At 42.7% G+C, this 22,989-nt stretch overlaps 1 protein-coding gene across 4 annotated transcripts in view; it reads right to left on the reverse strand.

Annotated features, from left to right (window-relative positions):
• NF2 (NF2, moesin-ezrin-radixin like (MERLIN) tumor suppressor) overlaps positions 1-22,989 on the reverse strand; it is a 142,856-nt gene that overhangs the window by 59,615 nt on the left and 60,252 nt on the right. For all 4 annotated transcript variants that reach the window (XM_053587470.1, XM_053587471.1, XM_053587472.1 and 1 more), the window contains exons 5-8: positions 13,202-13,270; positions 12,276-12,358; positions 8,783-8,858; positions 2,992-3,126 (exon numbers count right to left, since the gene is read on the reverse strand). In XM_053587470.1, the coding sequence (XP_053443445.1) occupies positions 2,992-3,126; positions 8,783-8,858; positions 12,276-12,358; positions 13,202-13,270 (363 nt within the window). The remainder of the gene's footprint in view (positions 1-2,991; positions 3,127-8,782; positions 8,859-12,275; positions 12,359-13,201; positions 13,271-22,989) is intronic.

Genomic DNA, 22,989 nt, shown 5'->3' on the forward strand with positions numbered 1-22,989 from the left:
GTGACTACTGCTCTCAACTGCTAATGAGACCAGACAGATCCTAATTTCCAAGCTGCACTTACAAAGTGGATATCCAATTCCAAGGAAGATAAATATGTTTAGGAAGATGTTCCTTTTTTTTTTTTTCCTGAGACAGAATCTATGTCGCCCTCAGTAGAGTGATGTGGTGTCACAGCTCACAGCAACCTCTTGGGCTTAAAAGATTCTCTTGCCTCCCAAGTAGCTGGCTCTACAGGCGCCCACCACAATGCCCAGCTATTTTTTGTTGCAGTTGTTTAGCTGCTGTTTAGCTGGCCTGAGTCAGGTTCAAACCTGCCACCTTTGGTGTATGTGGCTGGCAACATAACCACTGTGCTACGGGTGCTGAGCCAGAAAGATACATTCTTGAGTATTTTTTTCACATGTTATATTGTCCAACAAGGGATTAGCACACTAGGGACAGAAAATGATCCTTTGTTAAGCTTTTGGCCAAGATAACTTATAAGCGGTATTGCTCTTGTGTAAGCTGCTATTTGTGAATCTCGTGAGCTTATTTTTGGCCTTGCTGTCAAACCCCAGAGCTGTCAGTGGGAAACCACAAATAGTGGGAAAACCCCAGGCTCTGCACAATGCCAGGGCGTACACAAGAGTCAACAGATCACTTAAAATAAACTAACATTCCTGTTTTGAGAGCTCAGTTGTCACCCGTAACTACCACGACTACTTCCTATTATGTCAAGTTAGCTTGGGGTCCTCTTACTGCATGAGGTTACTGACAGGCTAGAACCTAATGGTGTCTTGCACCTGAGAGGGTATATTACAGTTTATTGTGTCAGGCCATACTATGGGAGACTTTAATACTTGGGTTCTTTGAAGAATGAGTGTTTGGGGAGCCATTAGTGTAAAAATATGTGGACATGCAATAAACAGACCTTAGGAAATTGAGAGATGAAAAACTACCATACCGCAGTGCACCTACTGCTTTCAGTCATGTGGAACATTCAATTTAAGGACATTAAAAACACCTGGCTCAGCGCCTGTGGCTCAAGCAGCTAAGGCGCCAGCCACATACACCTGAGCTGGTAGGTTCGAATCCAGCCTGGGCCTGCCAAACAACAATGACGGCTGCAACCAAAAAATACCCAGGCGTTGTGGTGGGTGCCTATAGTCCCAGCTACTTGGGAGGTGGAGGCAGGAGAATCACTTGAGCCCAGGAGTTGGAGGTTGCTGTGAGCTGTGGTGCCACAGCACTATCCAGGGTGACAGCTTGAAGCTCTGTCTCAAAAAAAAGGAAATATCTAAATGCTTACCTCCCAGGCTGACTACTTTACAAAAACTTTAAAGTCAGAATGTTTTGCGTTCAGAGGCTTGCTCTTTCTCATCAAGCATGTCTGAGTAGTTTCCAACCACATACTGGAAACCAGGAGCCTGGTGTTGCTTTCCTCGAGTTGCCATGAAGGAGGAGAAAACAGGAATTTGCTGAGGGGTCAGAGCTCTGCAGGTAGCAACATAAGTCATCACCATTATGCACTCCACACTCTATGTCACGGCCATGTGGGCACTAGTAAATCACTGAGTAGAGCCTCCCTCTGCCCAGTGCCCCTGTGCTTAGCCTCTGGGCCTCCCTGAAAAGCAGGGATGTGGCATCAGAGATCTTGGCTGCTAGCCTCTGCTGCTCCGCTCATCAGACACAGGTTACTTGAGCATATTGTGTCTCTGCTTCCCAGTGTGACAGAGAGATTATGGCACAGAGATTATGTTATAACAACACTGCCTTTATAGCAAGGTCCTTCTTTTTTTTTTGGTTGCAGTTTGGCTGGGGCTGAGTTCAAAACCGCCACCCTCAGTATATAGTGCTGGCACCCTACTCACTGAGCCACAGGCGCTGCTCTATAGCAACATTCTTATAAGGATTAAGACAAGGGTCAGGGTGAAAGTAAGTAGAAGACTTGTAAGTAGAAGACTATATCTTCATCATCATCATCTTCATTAGTCCCTTCACTGTACTTATTACAGCAGTTGTGTAACTTCCATTGGACTGAGACTGAATTTTTTACATCATTATTTCCTCTATGAAACCTAGCACAAAGCAGATGCTCAATAATTCCTTTAAAATTAATGAAGAAAATGCCAGGAAGGCTATGTTAACCAGTGTGATGAAAATATGTCAAATGGTCTATAAAACCAGTGTATGGTGCCCCATAATCGCATTGATGTACACAGCTATGATTTAATAATAAATAAATTTAAAAATAATAATAAAAATAAAATAAAATTAATGAAGAATGAATGAGTGATAAATGAATGGATGGATGGATGAATAAAATAGAATTACAGCATTTGGGAAAAGTCACTATCTTATACAGAAATATTTGAATTTTAAGAGTATTTATCTCAGTTATTCAAACTTAATCATTCTCAAATTCTTGAGAATATTAACATAATATCCTTATTTACATTATTGCTGAGACATATATACACATAAAATACATATGTACATGTAATGTGTGCGTATATATATACACACACATAAATATATATATATTATTTTTTTCTCCAACACATGTATCAAGCACTAGACAAAGAAAGAAGGCTTAATATAGGCCGGGCGTGGTGGCTCACACCTGTAGTCCCAGCGCTGTGGGAGGCGGAGGCGGGTGGATTGCCTGAGCTCAGAGGTTTAAGACCAGTATGACCAGCAGTGAGCCAGAGTAAGACCCCGTGTCTACTAACATCAAAAACAGTGAGACAGAGCATCGCCAGAGGAAGAAGAAAATGAACAAAAAAAAAAGAGTACTTCAAACCAAGAAGAATGAACAAGCAAGCTGAAATTAAAAAAAAAAAAAAAAAAAAATCAATGAACCAAATCCTAAAGCCTGGGAATTAAAGGATTTCACTGAGAATAAGGAGATGGCCCAGCTGGGGAAGCTCCAGCAAGGAGGGGAGATGGGGAAAGACCTTTTGCTGGACCATTGCGCCACTGGTGGCATCTGTAATACAGATGTGTCCTACCTCCTTGTCACTGTATGAGATATTTCGGATTTCATTCCACGGGAAGGAGATCTTCGGGGTCAGCCTGTTCTCAGGGTCATAGATATGAAGCCCCAGAGCATCCACTCCAAGCAGCAGCTCTGTGCCCTTTTTATTCTGTGGATCCAATAAAGAACAGCCACTGTAAGCTCCAGCTGAGACTCACAATTTTATTCAACCTTTCCAAAGCCCTGGTATCCGTTCTTACATGTGACAAGTTGCAGTAGGTCCCAATAGTCACAGCTCTCTTGTGACCTATAAGACTTCAAGCTTCCTGAATTGGGGCAGGCAGAGGCAAAACTGTACCACTCCTGTGACTCCTGGGCCCCCTAGAAGGACCACTGGGGGCTTATGTCACTAGTTCAATGGCTAAAGGAAGAGTAATCTAAGTGTTGTTACCTCCAGTTATCATGTTATCACAGGTATAGAATTAAAACACATAGGTTTAAACATTTATGTTAAAAGAAACAGTTGTTGGACTACTAGAAGGAATATTTATTTTTTCTTTTTTGTCTAACCTTCTTTTTTTTTTTTTTTGTAGAGACAGAGTTTCACTTTATTGCCCTCGGTAGAGTGCCGTGGCGTCACACAGCTCACAGCAACCTCCAACTCCTGGGCTTAGGCGATTCTCTTGCCTCAGCCTCCCGAGTAGCTGGGACTACAGGCACCCGCCACAATGCCCGGCTATTTTTTTGTTGCAGTTTGGCCGGGGCTGGGTTTGAACCCGCCACCCTCGGTATATGGGGCTGGCGCCCTGCTCACTGAGCCACAGGCGCCGCCCTTGTCTAACCTTCTTAAATCAAATAGAAAGAAAATTTTAAGTGCTGGAACTGAATGGCCTTATTTACTGATAAAATGTAGTCTTTTTTTTTTTTTTTTTTTGGCCGGGGCTGGGTTTGAACCCGCCACCTTTGGCACATGGGACCGGTGCTCTACCCCTTTGAGCCACAGGCGCCGCCCTGATAAAATGTAGTCTTTTTTTTTTTTTTTTTTTTTGTAGAGACGGAGTCTCACTTTATGGCCCACGGTAGAGTGCCGTGGCCTCACAGCTCACAGCAACCTCCAACTCCTGGGCTTAAGCGATTCTCTTGCCTCAGCCTCCCGAGTAGCTGGGACTACAGGCGCCCGCCACAACGCCCGGCTATTTTTTGGTTGCAGTTTGGCCGGGGCCGGGTTTGAACCCGCCACCCTAGGTATATGGGGCCGGCGCCTTACCGACTGAGCCACAGGCGCCGCCCTAAAATGTAGTCTTAACATGATAAAGCGAGTATAGTAAAACATTAACTGTAGGCTCGGAGCCTGCCACATACACCGGAGCTGATGGGTTCAATTCCAGCCTGGGCCTGCCAAACAACAATGACAACTATAACCAAAAAATAGCCAGGCATTGTGGTGGGCACCTGTAGTCCCAGCTACTTGGGAGGCTGACACAAGAGGATCACTTAAGCCCAAGAGTTTGAGGTTACTGTGAGCTGTGACACCATAGCACTCTACCCAGGGCAACGTAGTGAGGCTCTGTCTCAAAACAAAACAAAACGTTAACTGTAAAATTTAGGTAGAGAGTATACATAGATATTCAATGAAAAATTCAACTTTCCTGTATGTTTAAATTTTTCATAATTAAATATTATGAAAAGCATATCAAAGAGAATTATTATGAATTACTCCTCAATAAAGCCATTCAAAAATTAACTGACTGGGGTGGCGCCTGTGGCTCAGTTGGTAGGGCGCCGGCCCCATATACCGAGGGTGACGGGTTCAAACCCGGCCCCGGAAGAACTGCAACCAAAAAATAGCCAGGCGTTGTGGCGGGCGCCTGTGGTCCCAGCTACTCGGGAGGCTGAGGCAGGAGAATCACTTAAGCCCAGGAGTTGGAGGTTGCTGTGAGCTGTGTGAGGCCACAGCACTCTACCGAGGGCCATAAAGTGAGACTCTGTCTCTACAAAAAAAAAAAAAAATTAACTGACTGTATATATGTTATGCTTGACAGTGGTTCAGGTCAGCAGTCACCAGTGCCCTAAGTCCCCACCTCAATGACCTAGCTACGGACCTGGTAGTCACATCCCTATGTGGAGGTCGGTCCACCAGTGCTGTGATCTGGCCCTTGTTGAAAGGAAACTCCCTGCACAAGGACACTATAGCACCTGATTCCTTGCTAACAAGGAAATTGAACCAAGGCTCAAGGGCAAGAAAACAGATCTGTAAACTAAGAAGGTACTCGGACTGTGATGAGAAGTACCAATCTAACAGCTGGCATCAGATGGAGAAGTGAGTGCTCTAAGATAAACCTTTTTACTCCTGACACCCTGAAGTCAGACACTACTACCAAACCATCAGAAATTCTTCTGCTTATCAGCAAAGTTTGTAAGACTATTGCATTAACAGAAGAGAGACTTTGTACTTTTAAGTTGGTAGTACATTCTGGAAAATGATTATGTTTCTAACTATTTGTGTGTGTTTCTAACTATTTTTTTTTTTTTTTTGAGACAGAGTCTCAGTCACCGTAAGGTTGAGTGCCATGGCTTCGTAGCTCACAGCAACCTCAAACTCTTGCGCTTAAGTGATTCTTTTGCCTCAGTCTCCCAAGTAGCTGGGATTACAGGCACCATCCACAACACCCAGCTATTTTTTAGACACAGGATCTCATTCTTGCTTGGGCTGGCCTCAGACTCCTGAGCTCAAGCAATCCACCTGCCTTGGCCTGCCAGAGTACTGGGATTATAGGCATGAGCCACCATGCAGGCCCTTATTTAGTTTAAATTTTTAAGAAAGAAAGAGAGAAAGCTGGACATGGTGATGTGCGCCTGTAGTCCCAGCTACTTCTGAGACTGAGGCAGGAAGATTGCTGGAGAATAGGAATTGAGTCCACCCTGGGAAAAATAGATTCCAATATTTGTAGAGGTTAAATAGAGAGGTAGAGACTCAAACAGCCTCCTTTAAATTGTTTTAAACATGTATTTTCCTTTAATTGTAGAATTTCAGGAAGTTTAACATGAAAGACACTAAAACAGACTTTAGCTTTATCCATTGCTCAATCACAAAAAGCAGTATATGTTTCTCTAACTGATGCAGAAATATTCCATAATAAAAAATTTTTTTAGATGGGTGCAGCCATGACACATCCCAGACACTAGGCAGCCAGGCTAATGTGGGAGGATCAGTTGAACCTAGGAATTCAAGGGAGAAGAGGGAGGAAAGAAAGGAAGGAGAGAGGGAGGGAGGAAGGAAGGAAGTAATTGTTGTTGTTTTTTTTTTTTTTTTTGAGACAGAGTCTCACTATGTTGCCTTTAGTAGAGTGCTGTGGTGTCACAGCTCACAGCAACCTCAAACTCTTGGACTTAAGCAATTCTCTTGCCTTAGCCTCCCAAATAGCTGGGACTACAGGCACCCACGACAACGCCCAACTATTATTTTTGTTGCAGTGGTCATTACTGTTTAGCAGGCCTGGGCTGGGTTCAAACCCTCCAGGTCCGTGTATGTGGCTGTCTTCTACTCACTGAGCTATGAATGCTGAGCCAGGGAATTGTGCTTTTTTTTTTTTTTTTTTTTGAGACAGTCTCACTTTATCACCCTCAGTGGAGTGCTGTGGCATCACAGCTCACAGCAACCTCCAACTCCTGGGCTTAGGAGATTGTCTAGTATGAGCCTCCTGAGTAGCTGGGATTACAGGTGCCCACCGCAATGCCTGGTTATTTTTTGTTGCAGTTTGGCCAGGGCCGGGTTTGGTTTGAACTCGCCACCCTGGGTATATGGGGCCAGCGCCCTACCCACTAAGACAAAGGTGCCGCCCGGGAATTACTTTTTTGTTTGCCTTTTTTTTTTTTAAGATAGTCTCACTTTGTCACCCTTGGCAGAGTGCTGTGGAGTCATAGTTCACATTAACCTCCAACTCTTGGGCTCAAGTGACTCTCTTGCCTCAGCCTCCCAAGTAGCTGGGAGGTTGTGGTGCCGGCCATAACACCTGGCTATTTTTAGAGATGGGGTCTCGCTCTGGCTCAGGCTGGTCTGGAACCTGTGAGCTCAGGCAATCCACCCACCTCTACCTCCCAGAGTGTTAGGATTACCAGCATGACCGACTGTGCTTGGCCTGAGAAGGAATTATTTTTTGAGGGTTATAAAACTACATTTCTAGATTCTAGGTGGCTTGCATCTGGGCAAGAGGAGTTGACAAAAAATGTCCTAAGTTACTTTGACCTTAAGGAAATCAAGCAAAAAAAAAAAAGAAGGAGGGGCGGCGCCTGTGGCTCAGTCGGTAAGCCGGCCCCATATACCGAGGGTGGCGGGTTCAAACCCAGCCCCAGCCAAACTGCAACCAAAAAATAGCCGGGCATTGTGGCGGGCGCCTGTAGTCCCAGCTACTCGGGAGGCTGAGACAAGAGAATCACTTAAACCCAGGAGTTGGAGGTTGCTGTGAGCTGTGTGACGCCACGGCACTCTACCGAGGGCCATAAAGTGAGACTCTGTCTCTACAAAAAAAAAAAAAAAAAAGGGAAAACAAACAATTAGCAAATACTAACTAATAAAACTTTAGAAACCAACCTTCAGCATTATTATGGAATATCTTTCAGGCAAAAGATACAAAATGACATAACACTTCAATGTGCCTTATTGTTTTTTTTTTACAGAGTAATTCATAAAAATATCTGTATTTAGAAAATGAATAAACCAGATAGAAATCTACTCTAGAATATTTAAAATGTGTTTCTTTCTTTCTTTTTTTTTTTTTTGGTAGAGACAGAGCCTCACTTTATCGCCCTCGGTAGAGTGCCGTGGCGTCACACAGCTCACAGCAACCTCCAACTCCTGGGCTTAGGCGATTCTCCTGCCTCAGCCTCCCGAGTAGCTGGGACTACAGGAGCCCAGCACAACGTCCAGCTATTTTTTGTTGTTGTTGCAATTTGCCGGGGCAGGGTTTCAACCTGCCACCCTCAGTATATGGAGCCATCGCCCTACCCACTGAGCCACAGGTGCTGCACTAAAATGTGTTTCATTTACCAAAATTTAATACAAAAGTTGTAGGAACTCCCAAAAGGAAAACAAAGTTTAACTATGATAATAACACCTTTTCACCATTTGGAGCCAAGGGTGAAATGCTTTAGCAAAACATGAGTCTTCCTTTAGAAAGCAGTTCTCAACCTGTGAGTCACAACCTGTTTTAACTGTATTAAAGGTTCACAGCATTAGGAAGGTTGAGAACCATTGCTTTAGAAGAAGCTGCCTTACACTGCAGCTAGAAACCAACCCACAGAAGACATTCTAAACAAAGGCTCAGATCCCGGCTGAACACAAAGGCCTCTCCCTATAGCAGCAGTGAGTTCCCAGAGGATGCAGACTATTAACAGTCTGAATAGAAAACTAATTAGCCTCATAGAGAGAACAAGAGTCCCCGCCCAAACAAATCAGTAACCTATAAAAGCAGCTTTTACCCTCCTTGTGCCTAGAGGGAAAAGAAAGTATTTACAGGTGCTCCCTGTGGGTGGAGATCTCACAGAGCCAGAAATAAACTGTCCACACAGGGCATTCAAACAGGTTTCTGCTGAAAGAAGAACCAGGCCCAAGTACCCCAAGTCTCAACTGACACTTAATTACCTATGATCTAATTGAAGCCCCAAAATTAGGCTCTAAGACCTCTCTCTCCTTTCTCTTTTCTTCTTTACCAGTGAACTATAAAAGATTCTATCAACCTGGAATGAAGAAGTAAACCATTTTAGCAGTCTGGCCCCAGTTGGGTCTTTGTTTACTATACAGGGAACTCCGTGAGGCTTCAACACACCCGGATTGCAAAGTAGTTCACACCATACATCTCCAGGTCCTGAGCTATCTTCAAATATTCCATTTCAGCTTCGTCCCTGTGAGGAGAATGGAAGACACCGTCACTGGAGCCGAGTGAGTTTGGTGGAGGGCGGGAACAGGCCAAGCTGAGTGTTGTGACCCTGCCATGCTTCGGGAAACCATATTGCCAGCAGCAGACATGAGCCAGCGCAAGTACCAGCAAAGCTCTCTGCCTAACAAGTCTATTATACACATCAAAGTCAAGCAGAATTTCCCATCCGTATAAAAAGAGAATAAAAGAACAAATTAATTACAATGCCTCTTGATTTTTTTTTTTTTTTAGAGACAGAATCTCACTTTATTGCCCTTGGTAGAGTGCTGTGGCATCACAGCTCACAGCAACCTCCAACTCCTAGACTTAGGTGATTCTCTTGCCTCAGCCTTCCGAATAGCTGGGAATACAGGTGCCCGCCACAACACCCAGCTATTTTTTTGTTGCAGTTTGGCCTACGCCGGGTTCAAACCTGCCACCCTCGGTATATGGGGCCGGCGCCCTACCCACTAAGCCACAGGGGCCGCCCATGCCTCTTGATTTTAATTTCCCATTTTGCCCTTAGTAAACACTAACAATTTTCTCAAGTAATTTAGGAAAAGCACGTGGTATTTTGTCTTCAAGCCTCAAAAGTATTTAGATGTTCAAATTTTGTTTAAGTCATTGGTTTATCTTTGTGTACTTTTTTTTTTCCTTTTTTTGAGAAAGTCTCACTCTGTTGCTCAGGCTACAGTGCCTTGGCCTCAGCCTAGCTCACAGCAACCTCAACTATTGGGTTCAAGCAGTTCTGCTGCCTCAGTCTCCCAAGTAGCTAGAACTACAGGGGCCTATCACAACACCTGGCTAATTTTTCTCTTTTTAGTAGAGACCAGGTCTTTCTGACTCATCTTAAACCCCTAACCTTAAGGGATCCTCCTGACTCCCAGAGTGCTAGGGTTACAGGCATAAGCCACTGTGCCTAGGCTATGTACTTTCTTTCCCTAGATAGTTTTAGTAATGAAATAACTCTCTCTGCAAGCTACTTGACAGCTACTTTTTCTGATTTTGTTTTTTTGGTATTATTGAAGGTTGGGACAAGAGCTATCTCTAAGTCATAAAACCCAAGCCAAGTCATGTACTTCTAAGTTACAAGTCAACTTTAAAGTAAGCTCTTGAACAGCAATGACTTGCAGAAAACTCCCAAATAGGTACAGTATTGAAATATTTTATTTCTTTTGTTGTTGTTGTTGTTTTTTTAAAGACAGAGTCTCACTTTGTCACCCTTGGTAGAGTCCTGTAGCATCACAGCTCACAGCAACCTCTAACTTTTGGGCTTCAGTGATTCTCTTGCCTCAGCCTCCCAAGTAAGTGGGAGTACAGGTACCCGCCAGAACACACGGCTATTTTTTTGTTGTAGTTTGGCTGGAGCCAGGTTCAAACCCACCACCCTTGGTATATGGAGCTGGCATCCTACCCACTGAGCCACAGGCGCTGCCCAGTATTGAAATATTTTAACTTAAGCCTCCCTATGTCCTCTTCCCTTTCTCTGCAATCTTAAAATGCTCTCCAGTGAATTTTAAAAATCTAGACTGAAAGAATGCCAAGTGTTGGCAAGCAGGTGGAAAAACCATAAATCACACACACTGCTGATGTAAATTAAATTCTACAATTACTTTTGGGAAATCGTTTAATATGATTGTGACAACAAAAATCAGGAGACAACCCAAATGTCCATCAATAATAGAATGGATAAATTTGTGCTATATTGATATGGTGGAATTCTACATAACAACAAAAGTGAAAAAAACTATTGTCAAATGCCACAAACCCAAATCTCACAATATGCTGAGTAAAAGAAGTAGAGTGCAAAAAATAGAAACTGATTGCATTTATACAAAGTTTTAAATGGGCAACATTAACCTATGGAGTTAAAAATCAGGAGACCGTTTTATCCTGGGCAACACAGACCTCATCTCTACAAAAAATGAAAAAATTGCCAGGCATGGTAGCATGTCCCAGCTTCTCGGAAGGGTGAGATAGGAGGATGGCTTGAGCCCAGGAGTTTGAGGTTGCAGTGAACTTCGTGATGACACCACAACAAGACCTCTTCCATACATACACACACACACAAAAGGAAAAAAAAATCAGGAGACTAGTTATGACATTTCTTCCCCTTTTTGTAAAGTATATTACATGTCTTCAAAAGTAAAGGAAAAAAATGATAGGAAACTGATTTGAAGAAACATTTTTATTACTTATTTATTTATTTTTGTTGACACAGAGTCTCAAACTGTCATCCTGGTTAGAGTACCGTGGCATCACAGCTCACTGCAACCTCCAATTATTGGACTCAAGTGATCCTCTGGCCTCAGTTTTTCTTTTCTCTCTCTTTTTTTTTTGAGACAGAGTCTTATTCAGTCCCTCTCAGTAGAGTGCTGTAGTGTCACAGCTCACAGCAACCTCCAACTCTTGGGCTTAAGCGATTTTGTCTCAGGCTCCCAAGTAGCTGGGACTACCCTACCCCTAACCCTCCTGCCACAATGCCCAGCTATTTTTTATTGTTGTTGTCATTGTTGTTTAGCAGGCCTGGGTCAGATTCGAACCCACCAGCCCCGGTGTATGTGGCTGGCGCTGTAACCACTGAAGCCAGTTTTTCTATTTTTAGTAGAGATGGGGTCTCCATTTTTGCTCAGGCTGGTCTTAAACTCATAAGCTCAAGCAATCCACCCATATTGGCCTCCCGGAGAGCTATCATTACAGGTGTAAGCCACCATGCCCAGCCAGAAGAAAACATTTTTAAAGGCTATTGAAAAGATCTTCAATTGCTGAAGTGATCAGGGGAATACCAACTAGAACATAAGATACCATTTTTTGCTTTGTAGATTGCAAAAATGAGATTGATAAAAACAAGTGCTGAGAACAGAATGGGGAAAGGGAGCCACATTCTCATGATACTGCTAATGGATGGTACAAACAGTACTGCCTTTGGGGAGAACAATTTGGTGGCACCTGTCAAAACGCAAAATGCTGGCATCCTTTGACCCAGTAACTCTCCTAAAGAATCTATCCTCAGAACTACTCATATGATTGCGTAAGATTGTGCACTGCAGATGTTTTTGTAAAAGTAAAAAACCTACAGATACTCTAAATGCCAACAATAGACAGATGGCTGCAAAAGTAATGGGATGTCAACACAATAGAATTCTTAAAATTAAACTCAATCACCCATGACTGCAATAGGTTTACTCATCTTAATGGGCACTACACACACCTACTTTATACCACCGGTACTAGAAAAAGGACACACAAGAACACTGAAGACTGACATTATTCCCAGGTCTCCCTTTTTCTTTTATATACTTCAGTACTGCATTTTGTTTAACGAGCATGTCCTAGTTTTATAGTTTTTTAAGGAAAAAAAAAGCCCACAAAGAAATATAAACCAACAATGAAGGGGCCTCACCTGGCTCGACCTCGGTGCTCAGCATACCAGGCAGTAATTCTCTCCTCCCACATTTCCGGAGTCATTTGATACAGATTTATTACCTAGCAAAAAATAGAGCAAAATAAAAACCCACACACAAAATAAGTTTGGGTATTGTCTACCTTTTTTTTTATAATTATGCATCATTTTTATAAAACAGCAAAGCTATTTTTAAAAAGCCACACACAGGGAGAGAGTCACATGCAGAGGTGGGCATGTAAACAAGACCATTCAATCAGGGAACAACTCAAAAAGCTGCATTATTACTCAGACCTCAGGCAGCTCTCCTCTGCCAGGGGCTTTCTTTCCTGTCTTTGCTTCTGGCAGAGAGCTCCACTGCCAGAGGCAATGCTTACTAGCCTTGGGCCTTCCCTGCACTGGCAGCAAAATGTGAGACAGATAAGTGAGACCATAAAATGGAAAGGAGCAAAAGGGAGGGCTGGCCTGCTGCTGAGGCTAATGAACAAAATGAATGACACCTAGGATTAAAAATCACAATGCCGGGCAGTGCCTGTGGCTCAAAGGAGGAGGGCACCAGCCCCATATGTCAGAGGTGGCGGGTTCAAACCCAGCCCTGGCCAAAAACTGCAAAAAAAAAACCACAATGCCCACCCCTACCGCATCTCCTTTATCCACCCCTCCAGGCAGCAAACAACTCAGTTCCCCAAGCTGAACACACACTGATGCACCCTTCTCCTGGAAACCCCACATTGATTCCATAAACCTTTGCTTTTTATTATTCTTACCAGAGATTCCATACCTTTCAATCAAAATGTATTACAAAATACACGTATTTATAAAATACTTCTTGCTGTTTACTTCCCATATTCTCTTCAGTCCTTCAGTTAGCTCTCTTTGAGACTGATTATCTGCTGTCTTCTCAAACAGGGAATTTGATTTCTTACCCTTTTTGGAAGCAATTCTTCTTGGGCCAGAAATCCCCGCTTGTGAACAGAGGGGTCATAGTCACCATACTGGAGGGAGAAGAAAGGGAGAGTGGGCAATTGAGGTTCTAAAGACAACTGCCATTTCTGTACAGGGCTGCACTCAATCTCATTCCCTCCCAGCTCTAGGGAGCAATTCAACTCCATTGACAAGTCAAGATTTCAACCTCGCTAGTTTGTTATCCTTGAATGAAAATACAAAGTCGATTATATCCATGAACAGAGTTGCATAATCCTATAAGGGATGGTAGGCGACACACTAATAAGAATGTGATATTTGTATGGAAATGTGGTCATGTTTTCTAACCCTCAAAGCAGTCACTTCCAAAACGTTAGCTTTTGAATTGAAGCAACAAAACAACTGTGAAAGTTGTGATTAGCAATGTGTGATAAGAGTATTACCTACAAATGCTTCTAAGTGGCTGATAATTGGAACCAACTGCTAGGGGGAGTAGGGAATAATGCAAGCAATATTTTTAATACCTTTCACTCAAGGCTCAGAAAAAATACTTTGGAACAATCTGATGTCAAAACTGTCATTCCTATTGTACAGACAAAAAAAGAGTAAAAGGTTAATTGATTTTTCTAAAGCTATTATAGAGAAGTCACTCGTAGGGCTGGAAACAGGCCCTGCATTTTATTTTATTCCTACAGGAACAATGACTTGGAAATTTCTTCTCTGATTAAAAAAAAAAAAAAATTCCTTTCTTTCCTAGAAAATGTAAGTATGACCAGGAAATAATAAAAACTTTAGAAATTTTAGGGCGGTGCCTGTGGCTCAAGGAGTAGGGCGCCGGTCCCATATGCCGGAGGTGGCGGGTTCAAACCTAGCCCCGGCCAAAAAAAAAAAAAAAAATCTTTAAAAATTTTAAAAAGAGAGGGCCGGGTGTGGTGGCTCACACCTGTAATCCCAGCACTTGGGAGGCTGAGGTGCATGAATTGCCTAAGCTCACGGGTTTGAGACCAGCCTGAGCCAGAGCAAGACGTCCTCTCTAAAACAATAGCCAGGCATTGGGGGCAGCGCCTGTAGTCCCAGCTACGTGGGAGGCTGAGGCAAGAGGATTCTTGGGATGCTTGAGCTCAAGAATTTGAGGTTGCTGTGAGCTATGACGTCATGGCACTCTGCCGAGGGCAAGAAAGTGAGACTACCTCCAAAAAAAAATTAAAATTTAAAAAAGAAACTAACCATGAAATATACAGTAGAATATAGAATCTAAGTCTTTCATCAATTGGCATTCAGTGGCTCTTCTTTTTAATGAAAAGAAACAAAGCTCAGTACTTTAATCCTTTTTTTTTCTTTTTTTTTATTGTTGGGGATTCATTGAGGGTACAATATCAGTACTTTAATCTTTTATAAACATTTATCCTTTTAGCCACCAACATTGGAAAAACAAAGAAAGATCAGGCACAAAGTGGCTGATTCTATATACCACCAAATCAGGACATGTTGCCCACCCTTTTCTCCCCAAACAGCCTCAAGTTAGACTTCTGGTATTGTCTCCAGATGAAACTGCCCACCAAACACAGACACAGGATTGAAAGCAAATGTTCATCATCAACTTTAAATCATGTTTCATTCTCATATCACACCATTGTAAAGCCTTGTGAATTAATAGTTCCTTTGAATCTCATAATTATTTTGCAAGTAGCAGAAATTTATTGGTACTTTTATTTTTTAGAGTATCACTCGGTCGCCCTGGATGGAGTGCTGTGGCATCATAGCTCACAGCAACCTCAAAAACTCTTGAGCTCGGGTGGTGCCTGTGGCTCACTGGTTAGGGCGCCTCCCCATATACCGAGAGTGGCAGGTTCGAACTCAGCCCCAGCCAAACTGCAACAAAAAAATAGCCAGGCATTGTGGCAGGCACCGTAGTCTCAGCTACTTGGGAGGCTGAGACAAGAGAATCGCCTAAGCCCAGGAGTTGGAGGTTGCTGTGAACTGTGTGACGCCACTGCACTCTACCAAGGGAGATAAAGTGAGATTCTGTCTCTATAAAAACAAACAAACCAACAAACAAAAGAAACTCCTGAGCTCAAGCGATCCTCCTTGCCTCAGCCTACCTAGTAGCTGGGACTATAGGGGTCTGCCACAAGGCTCAGCTAGTTTTTCTATTTTTAGCAGAGAAGGGGTCTCACTCTTGCTCAGGCTGGTCTCAAACTGCTGAGCCCAAGTGATCCTCCTGACACTGCCTCCCAGAGTACTAGGATTACAGGCGTGAGCCGTGTCGCCCTGCCCCTGAATTGTTTTTTGAATGTTAAAGGAATTAATCTATTAAATTTAAACATTTTAAATATGACACATTTTCGTAACCCCGTTTAGGCATTTCTTCATTTAAAAAAAAAAAAATGAGGGCAGCGCCTGTGGCTCAGTGAGCGGGGCGCCGGCCCCATATACCGAGGGTGGCGGGTTCAAACCCGGCCCCGGCCAAACTGCAACAAAAAAATAGCCGGGCGTTGTGGCGGGCGCCTGTGGTCCCAGCTACTCGGGAGGCTGAGGCAGGAGAATCGCCTAAGCCTAGGAGTTGGAGGTTGCTGTGAGCTGTGTGACGCCACGGCACTCTACCGAGGGCAATAAAGTGAAACTCTGTCTCTACAAAAAAATATATAAAAAAAAAAAACATGAAATAAAAAAAAAAAATGAAAGACCCTAGCTTCTCTTTACTTGTAAGAGGCTTGGAGATGTAATAACTCCTAACTTCACGGAGCTTTGACAGTACTCCCTCGGAAGGCAGGAGCCCAGAATGCTGCTTAAGGTGCAATACTACCCCTTTTTCACTTAGTGACCTTAGAAATTTTTGTGTCTCAGTTTCCTTGTCTGCATAACAGGAATAATAATAGTATTTATCTGGTAGGTCTCTTGTAGGGATCAAATGGAATAATGCCCATATACTTTTTTTTTTATTTTTACATTTTTTTTCTAACCCCCCAGGTAATGGTACTGCATAGTTCTTAAAACTATGGGGGGTGTATTCAATTATATAACCTTGACTCAAACTGTACAAAAGTAATGCATATAACCAATATGTTTGTGCCCCTGGAACATTCAGAAATAAAAACATAATAATAAATTAAATTAAATTAAAAATAAACAAAATAGGCTGAGTGAGGTGGCTCAGGCCTGTAATCCTAGCACTCTGGGAGGCTGAGGCAGATGGATTGCTTGAGCTCAGGAGATAGAAGCAGCCTGAGCAAGAGAGAGATGTGACCCCATCTCTAAAAATAGCCAGGCATTGTGGTGGGTGCCTATAGTCCTAGCTATTAGATAGGCTGAGGCAAGAGAATCACTTAAGCCCAAGAGTTGGAGGTTGCTGTGAACTATGACCCCACAGCACCCTGTCCAGGGCCACTGAGTTAGACTCCGTCTAAAAAAAATAAAAATAAATTTAAGAAAGAAAAAGAGTTCAAGAAAGGAAGAAAATGCCATAGAGTAAGACTCTGTCTAAAAAAGCTCTAAATAAACAAAATAAAAACTTTGCTTGACACATACAACCTGCTGTCAAAAGAAAAATTAAAAAAAAAAAAACATGCTTGACATATGCAAGCTACTGTCAAAAAATCTTGGGTCTCTTGTAGTCTGTCTTCTTATTTGTCATGTGAGAGAACTGGCCTTACAGGATATTAAAAAGAGAGGTCTAGAGTACCTCTGTAAGTCTTGAGTAAGGCACCCTCTCCCTAAACCTCAGCTTCCACATCTATATAGCAAAGGTACTAACAGAGCCTGTCTCAGGTGAAAGTCAGGTATCATTATTATTATGTCATCTTCTGCATTATTGAGGATGCAGCAATGGTCACTGTTTGCCTCCCCAGTTTTTGAAAGGGTAGGATGTTAAAGAAAGCATTGATAGTTGCATATGCAAACTTTTTAATGGTGCTGACCAAATTTTAATGCAAAAGTAAGCAGATACACAAAGTTAAAGCTGTTAATTCAAGTTCCAAAGTCTTGCAAGTTTAACAATCTCCATTATTATACTTGAGTGCTCAGCTACTCTACTGATCAAAACATTACATCTAAGCAATGCAGAAGAAGTAAAGACCCTGCTGAAAGAACTTCCCCACTGGACTAACTCCACTTCCAACATTAAAGCCACCTTGATATATATGATCTGCTCTTAAATGTCTCTTACAGAAACACAGTTGGTGAGTAGAAAAGATACTACTCCAGAGATAAGAGATGGCTGTTCTTCATCCTTTCACGTAATTAATGTGTTCTGATAATATAACCAGGATGAATGTGAAGCTAAGGAAGCTTAGATTTCAGGTCTCTGCACCCACATAGGCTTGAACCTAATTTTATACTCACAATTTGGTATTCTTGTATCAAAGAGAATCTCCTAAATTATATAAACTTCAGAAAACTTCACTCTTTCTCTGGTATAAACCAATTGAATTTAAATTTAAGAAGGGAGTTTACCATTTAAAAGGCTTTTAGAGTTGGCCCCATGTGGTATCTCATGCCTATAATTCTAGCACTCTGGGAGGCCAAAATAGGAGGATCACTTGAGCTCAAGCCTTTTGTATCTGGCTTCCTTCACTTAACATTACTTAAAAATTTTTTTTTTTTTTTGAGACAGAGTTTCACTATGTTGCCCTGGGTAGAGTGCCATGGCGTTATAGCTCACAGCAGCCTCAAACTCTTGGGTTTAAGCCAATCTCTTGCCTCAGCCTACCGAGTAGCTAGGACAGGTGCCCACCACAATGCCCAGCTATATTTGTATTTACCAGGGAATAGGGGAATGCTGTCACTCCTAATTTCGTCCATTCCCCCATTCCCTGGTAAATACCAAATACTAAGAGTTTGCGACCAGCCTGAGCAAGAGTGAGACCCAGTCTCTACTTAGTTATTTATTTTTTTTCCTCAGTCTCTATTTAAAAAGGCAAAAATTAGCTGGGCACTGTGGCGTGAACATCTGTAGTCCCAGTTACACTGGAGTCTGAGACAGAAGGATTGTATGAGCCCAGGAGTTTGAGGTTGCAACAAGCTAGGCTGACACCACTGTTCTCTAGCCTGGGCAACAGAATGAGACTCTATCTCAAGAAAAAAATAAAGTCAGGGTGGCGCCTGTGGCTCAGTGAGTAGGGCGCCGGCCCCGTATACCGAGGGTGGATGGTTCAAACCCGGCCTTGGCCAAACTGCAACAAAAAATAGCCGGGTGTTGTGGCAGGTGCCTGTGGTCCCAGCTACTCGAGAGGCAGAGGCAAGAGAATCGCCTAAGCCCAAGAGCTGGAGGTTGCTGTGAGGTGTGACGCCACAGCACTCTACCAAGGGCAACAAAGTGAGACTCTGTCTTTTAAAAAAAGAATCAAAAACTTGTCAGCTCAGCACCCATAGCTCAGTGGTTAGGGCGCTGGACACATGCACCAGGCCTGGTGGATTCAAACCCAGCCAGGGCCTGCTAAACAACGACAACAATAACAAAAAAACAGCCGGGCCTTGTGGTGGGCACCAGTAGTCTCAGCTACAGGGAAGCTGAGGCAAGAAAATCGCTTAAGCTCAAGAGTTTGAGGTTGCTGTGAGCTGTAACACCACAGCATTCTACTGAGGGTGACATAATAAGACTCTGTCTCCAAAACAAAACAAACAAAAAAACTTGTGGAGTCAATTCTTAGGTTAAACAGAGCCTCTTTTCAATATTAAATAATTTCTTCTATTCATATATGAAAAATCAGATCAAATGCTCTGAACAAGATTTCACAAAACATAAACATTTGATAATTACATACAGAAAAAAAACAGATCCCTACCTAGATCCTCACTCTAGTCATTAAATTCTAGATGGACTGAAGACTCAAACTTAAAAGGCTGGATGAGGTGGCTCACACCTGTAATCCTAGCACTCTGAGAGGCCGAGGTGGGTGGATTGCCCCGAGCTCACAGGTTCCAGACCAGCCTGAGCAAGAGGAAGACCCCCATCTCTAGGACACCTGTAGTCTCAGCTACTTGGGAGGCTAAGGCAAGAGAATCGCTTGAGCCCAAGAGTTGGAGCTTGCTGTGAGCTATGATGCCATGGCATTCTACCACGGGTGACAAAGTGAGACTCTGTCTCAAAAAAAAAAAAAAAAGACTCAAACTTAAAAGTGAAAATCCAGGGAGGCACCTGTGGCTCAGTCGGTAAGGCGCCGGCCCCATATACCAAGGGTGGCGGGTTCAAACCCGGCCCTGGCCGAACTGCAACAGAAAAATAGCCGGGCGTTGTGGCGGGTGCCTGTAGTCTCAGCTGCTTGGGAGGCTGAGGCAAGAGAATTGCCTAAGCCCAGGAGTTGGAGGTTGCTGTGAGCTGTGTGAGGCCACGGCACTCTACCCAGGGCCATAAAGTGAAACTCTGTCTCTACAAAAAAAAAAGAAAATCCATAAAATATCAGAACAAAATATAGATCAAAGGTATAACAATGTTTGGTGACGCCATTCTAAAAGTCACTTAAAACAAACACACAAAGAAGGGCGGCGCCTGTGGCTCAGTGGGTAGGGCGCCAGCCCCATATATCAAGGGTGGTGGGTTCAAACCCAGACCCAGCCAAACTGCAACAAAAAAATAGCCGGGCGTTGTAGTGGGCACCTGTAGTCCCAGCTACTCAGGAGGCTGAGGCAAGAGTCGCCTAAGCCCAGGAGTTAGAGGTTGCTGCGAACTGTGATGCTGTAGCACTCTATGGAGGGTGACAAAGTGAAACTGTCTCAAAAAAAAAAAAAAAAAAAACACACACACAAAGAAAAAGACCAACAAGTCTAATATGTAAAAACAGACAAAATCAAATAGGAAAAGAAAAGCAACACTATGGAAAAGTGGGCAAGCCATAAATAGAATTCACAAAGAAAAGAAACACAAATGGCCAATAAATCTATGAAAGGATGCACAGCAACCAATGGAAAGGACAGAAATGCAAACTTAAAAAATCTATTTTTTTATCAGATTAGCAAAATTTATTTATTTTTCTGGTAGGAGGAGACAGAATCCCACTTTGTCACCCTAAGTAGAGTGCCATGGCATCAGAGTTCAAAGCAGCCTCAAGCCCTTGGGCTCAAGCGATTCTCTTGCCTCAACCTCCCAAGTAGCTGGGACTATAGATGTCCACCACAACACCCGGCTATTTTTCAGAGAGGAGGTCTCACTGTTGCTCAAGCTGGTCTCGAACCTGTGAACTCAGGGCAATCTACCTGCCTTGGCCTCCCAGAGTGCTGGGATGTGAGCCACTCGCATCAAGCCCAGATTAGCAAAATTTAAAAGACTGATTTTTTTGTTGTTGTTGTTTTTTTGTGGTTTTTGGCCAGGGCTGGGTTTGAACCCACCACCTCCGGCATATGGGACCGGCGCCCTACTCCTTGAGCCACAGGCGCCACCCAAGACTGATTTTTTAATTGATAAAATTTATACACATAAAATGTATCTAATTTAAGTGTACAACTCGGTGGTGTTTAGTATATTCAGAACACTGCAGTCATAACCACTATTAAATTCCAGAACACTGGGCAGCGCCTGTGGCTCAAGGAGTAGGGAGCCTGCCCCATATTCCGGGGGTGATGGGTTCAAACCCAGCCCTGGCCAAAAACTGCAAAATAAATAAATAAAAAGGCATTTATAAAAAAAAAAAAAAATTCCAGAACACTTCTGTTACCCTAAGAAGAAATCCTATATCTCCTGTCACTCCTAATTTCTTCCATTCCTCCATTCCCTGGTAAATATCAAATATAATTTCTGTATCAATGCATTTGCCTATTCTGTAATTTCATATTCAGGTAAATGGAACCATAAAAAAAAAAGTGGCCTTTTGTATCTGGCTTCTTGCACTTAACATTACTTAAATTCTTTTTTTTTGAGACAGAGTCTCACTATGTCACCCTCGGTAGGTACTGTGGCATCACAGCTCACAGCAACCTCAAAGCCTCAGCCTCCCAAGTAGGTGGGACCACAGGCGCCTGCCACAATGCCCGGCTATTTTTGGTTGCAGTTGTCATTGTTGTTTAGCAGGCCAGGGCCGGGCTTGAACCTGCCAGCCTGGGTGTATGTGGCCGGCTCCCTAGCCACTGAGCACCAAGCGGAGATTACTTAAATTTTAAATGTTCTTATCCTTCAACCTAGTTATACCATTTCTTGATATCTATCATACAAAAATATTGTTTATATATGCCCAAAGAAGCATAAGTGAGGATATTCATTGCGTTTGTTTAAACAATAGAAAAACACAAAGAAAGGTGGCACCCGTAGCTCAGTGGGTAGGGCGCCAACCACATACAAGGAGGGTGGAGGGTTTGAACCCAGACTAGGCCAACTAAAATAGCCGGGCATTGTGGCGGGTGCCTATAGTCCCAGCTACTTGGGAGGCTAAGGCAAGAGAATTGCTTAAGTCCAAGAGTTTGAGGTTGCTGTGAGCTGTGACATCACAGCACTCCATTCAGGGCGATATAGTGAGACTCTGTCTCAAATAATAATAATAATAATAAATAAAATTAAAAAGAATTAAGAACTCAGTAATTCTGAGAATTTTATGTGTTTGAAATATTATTTTACTGTTGCTTCCATTTTTCTTTTTCATGATTATTGGTGAGATCAAACATCTTTTTTGTATTTACTGACCATTGTCATTTTCTGTTCTATAAAGTGCGTGTTCATATCCTTTGTGTTCATTTTTCTACTATTTGTCTTTTTCCTATAAGCTCAAGTTTTTTTGTATTTAGGTACTATCTTTTGTCAATTCTATGCTATTCAACTTCTAGAAAGCTACCTTAAGGGAAAAAAAAACTTTTGCACATGTACACAAAGAATCATACAAAAGGATGATTGCTTTCAGTCAAGCACTGTTGGGGAAAAGTGAAATCAAATCATCTCTCTCTCAGAAGGGGGATGGACAAATAAACTAGGTTAATGTAACAAGGCTACCACACAGCAGTTAAAAATCAGTGAGCTACATCTACTCATGCAACATGGATACATCTCAAAATAGATGTTATGCGGGGCGGGGGAAAAAAATCAATGTGTCATAGGCTATGCAAAAAAAAAAAAGATATGCAGAGTACAGCTATTTACCTTTTACTATTTAACTTTTATCTCCTGGATATTTTTAAGTCAGATGGCTCTTCTCTAACCAATCACTACCTGAGACATGAACCTAATATTTTCTCACCAGGCTAACTAGCACAGTCTTCTAACGGGTCTCTCTGTCTCTAAACTTATCCCACTCCAATCTGTCCTTCACAAAGCCACCAAAGGTAACCTTCTCTGGTCTGAATCAACACAGGACAAAGTTAACACCTTTTATGACATGATCCCCTACAGACCTCTCCAATCTCAACTTTTGCAACCCTCTACCTAAACTTTACATACACTCAGTTTCTTAACTTAATTGTATTTTGGCACTCTTTCTCTGATTTGCATTAAAGAGTAGTAAGAAACACTAAGCCTCCCCTCCCACCATCTTGTCCCCTTTGCAGGCAGTAACCCACCCCCACCAGATTTGTAAATTACATGCCATTCCCTCCCAAAGTCATTTTTAATAAGAACACATTTCAAACACCAAATGGTCAATATAAAATCCAACAGGTGGTTTGAACATTGCAAGATGGTTTAATGTCATGTGATTGGACCAAAAAATCCCTGCCTACACTTTCTGATTCAAGTATAACTGGAATTCCAACCAAGAAATATGGCTCTTGTTAACTGAACCATGTGATTAGTATTTGTATTTATACTTTGAGGGTAACTGTTTCTGTAAGCTTTGGAATTAATTGTGCCTATATCATTCAAACAGCTGAAATACTG

This window comes from Nycticebus coucang, chromosome 4 (assembly GCF_027406575.1).
Source record: "Nycticebus coucang isolate mNycCou1 chromosome 4, mNycCou1.pri, whole genome shotgun sequence".
Lineage (NCBI taxonomy): Eukaryota > Metazoa > Chordata > Mammalia > Primates > Lorisidae > Nycticebus > Nycticebus coucang.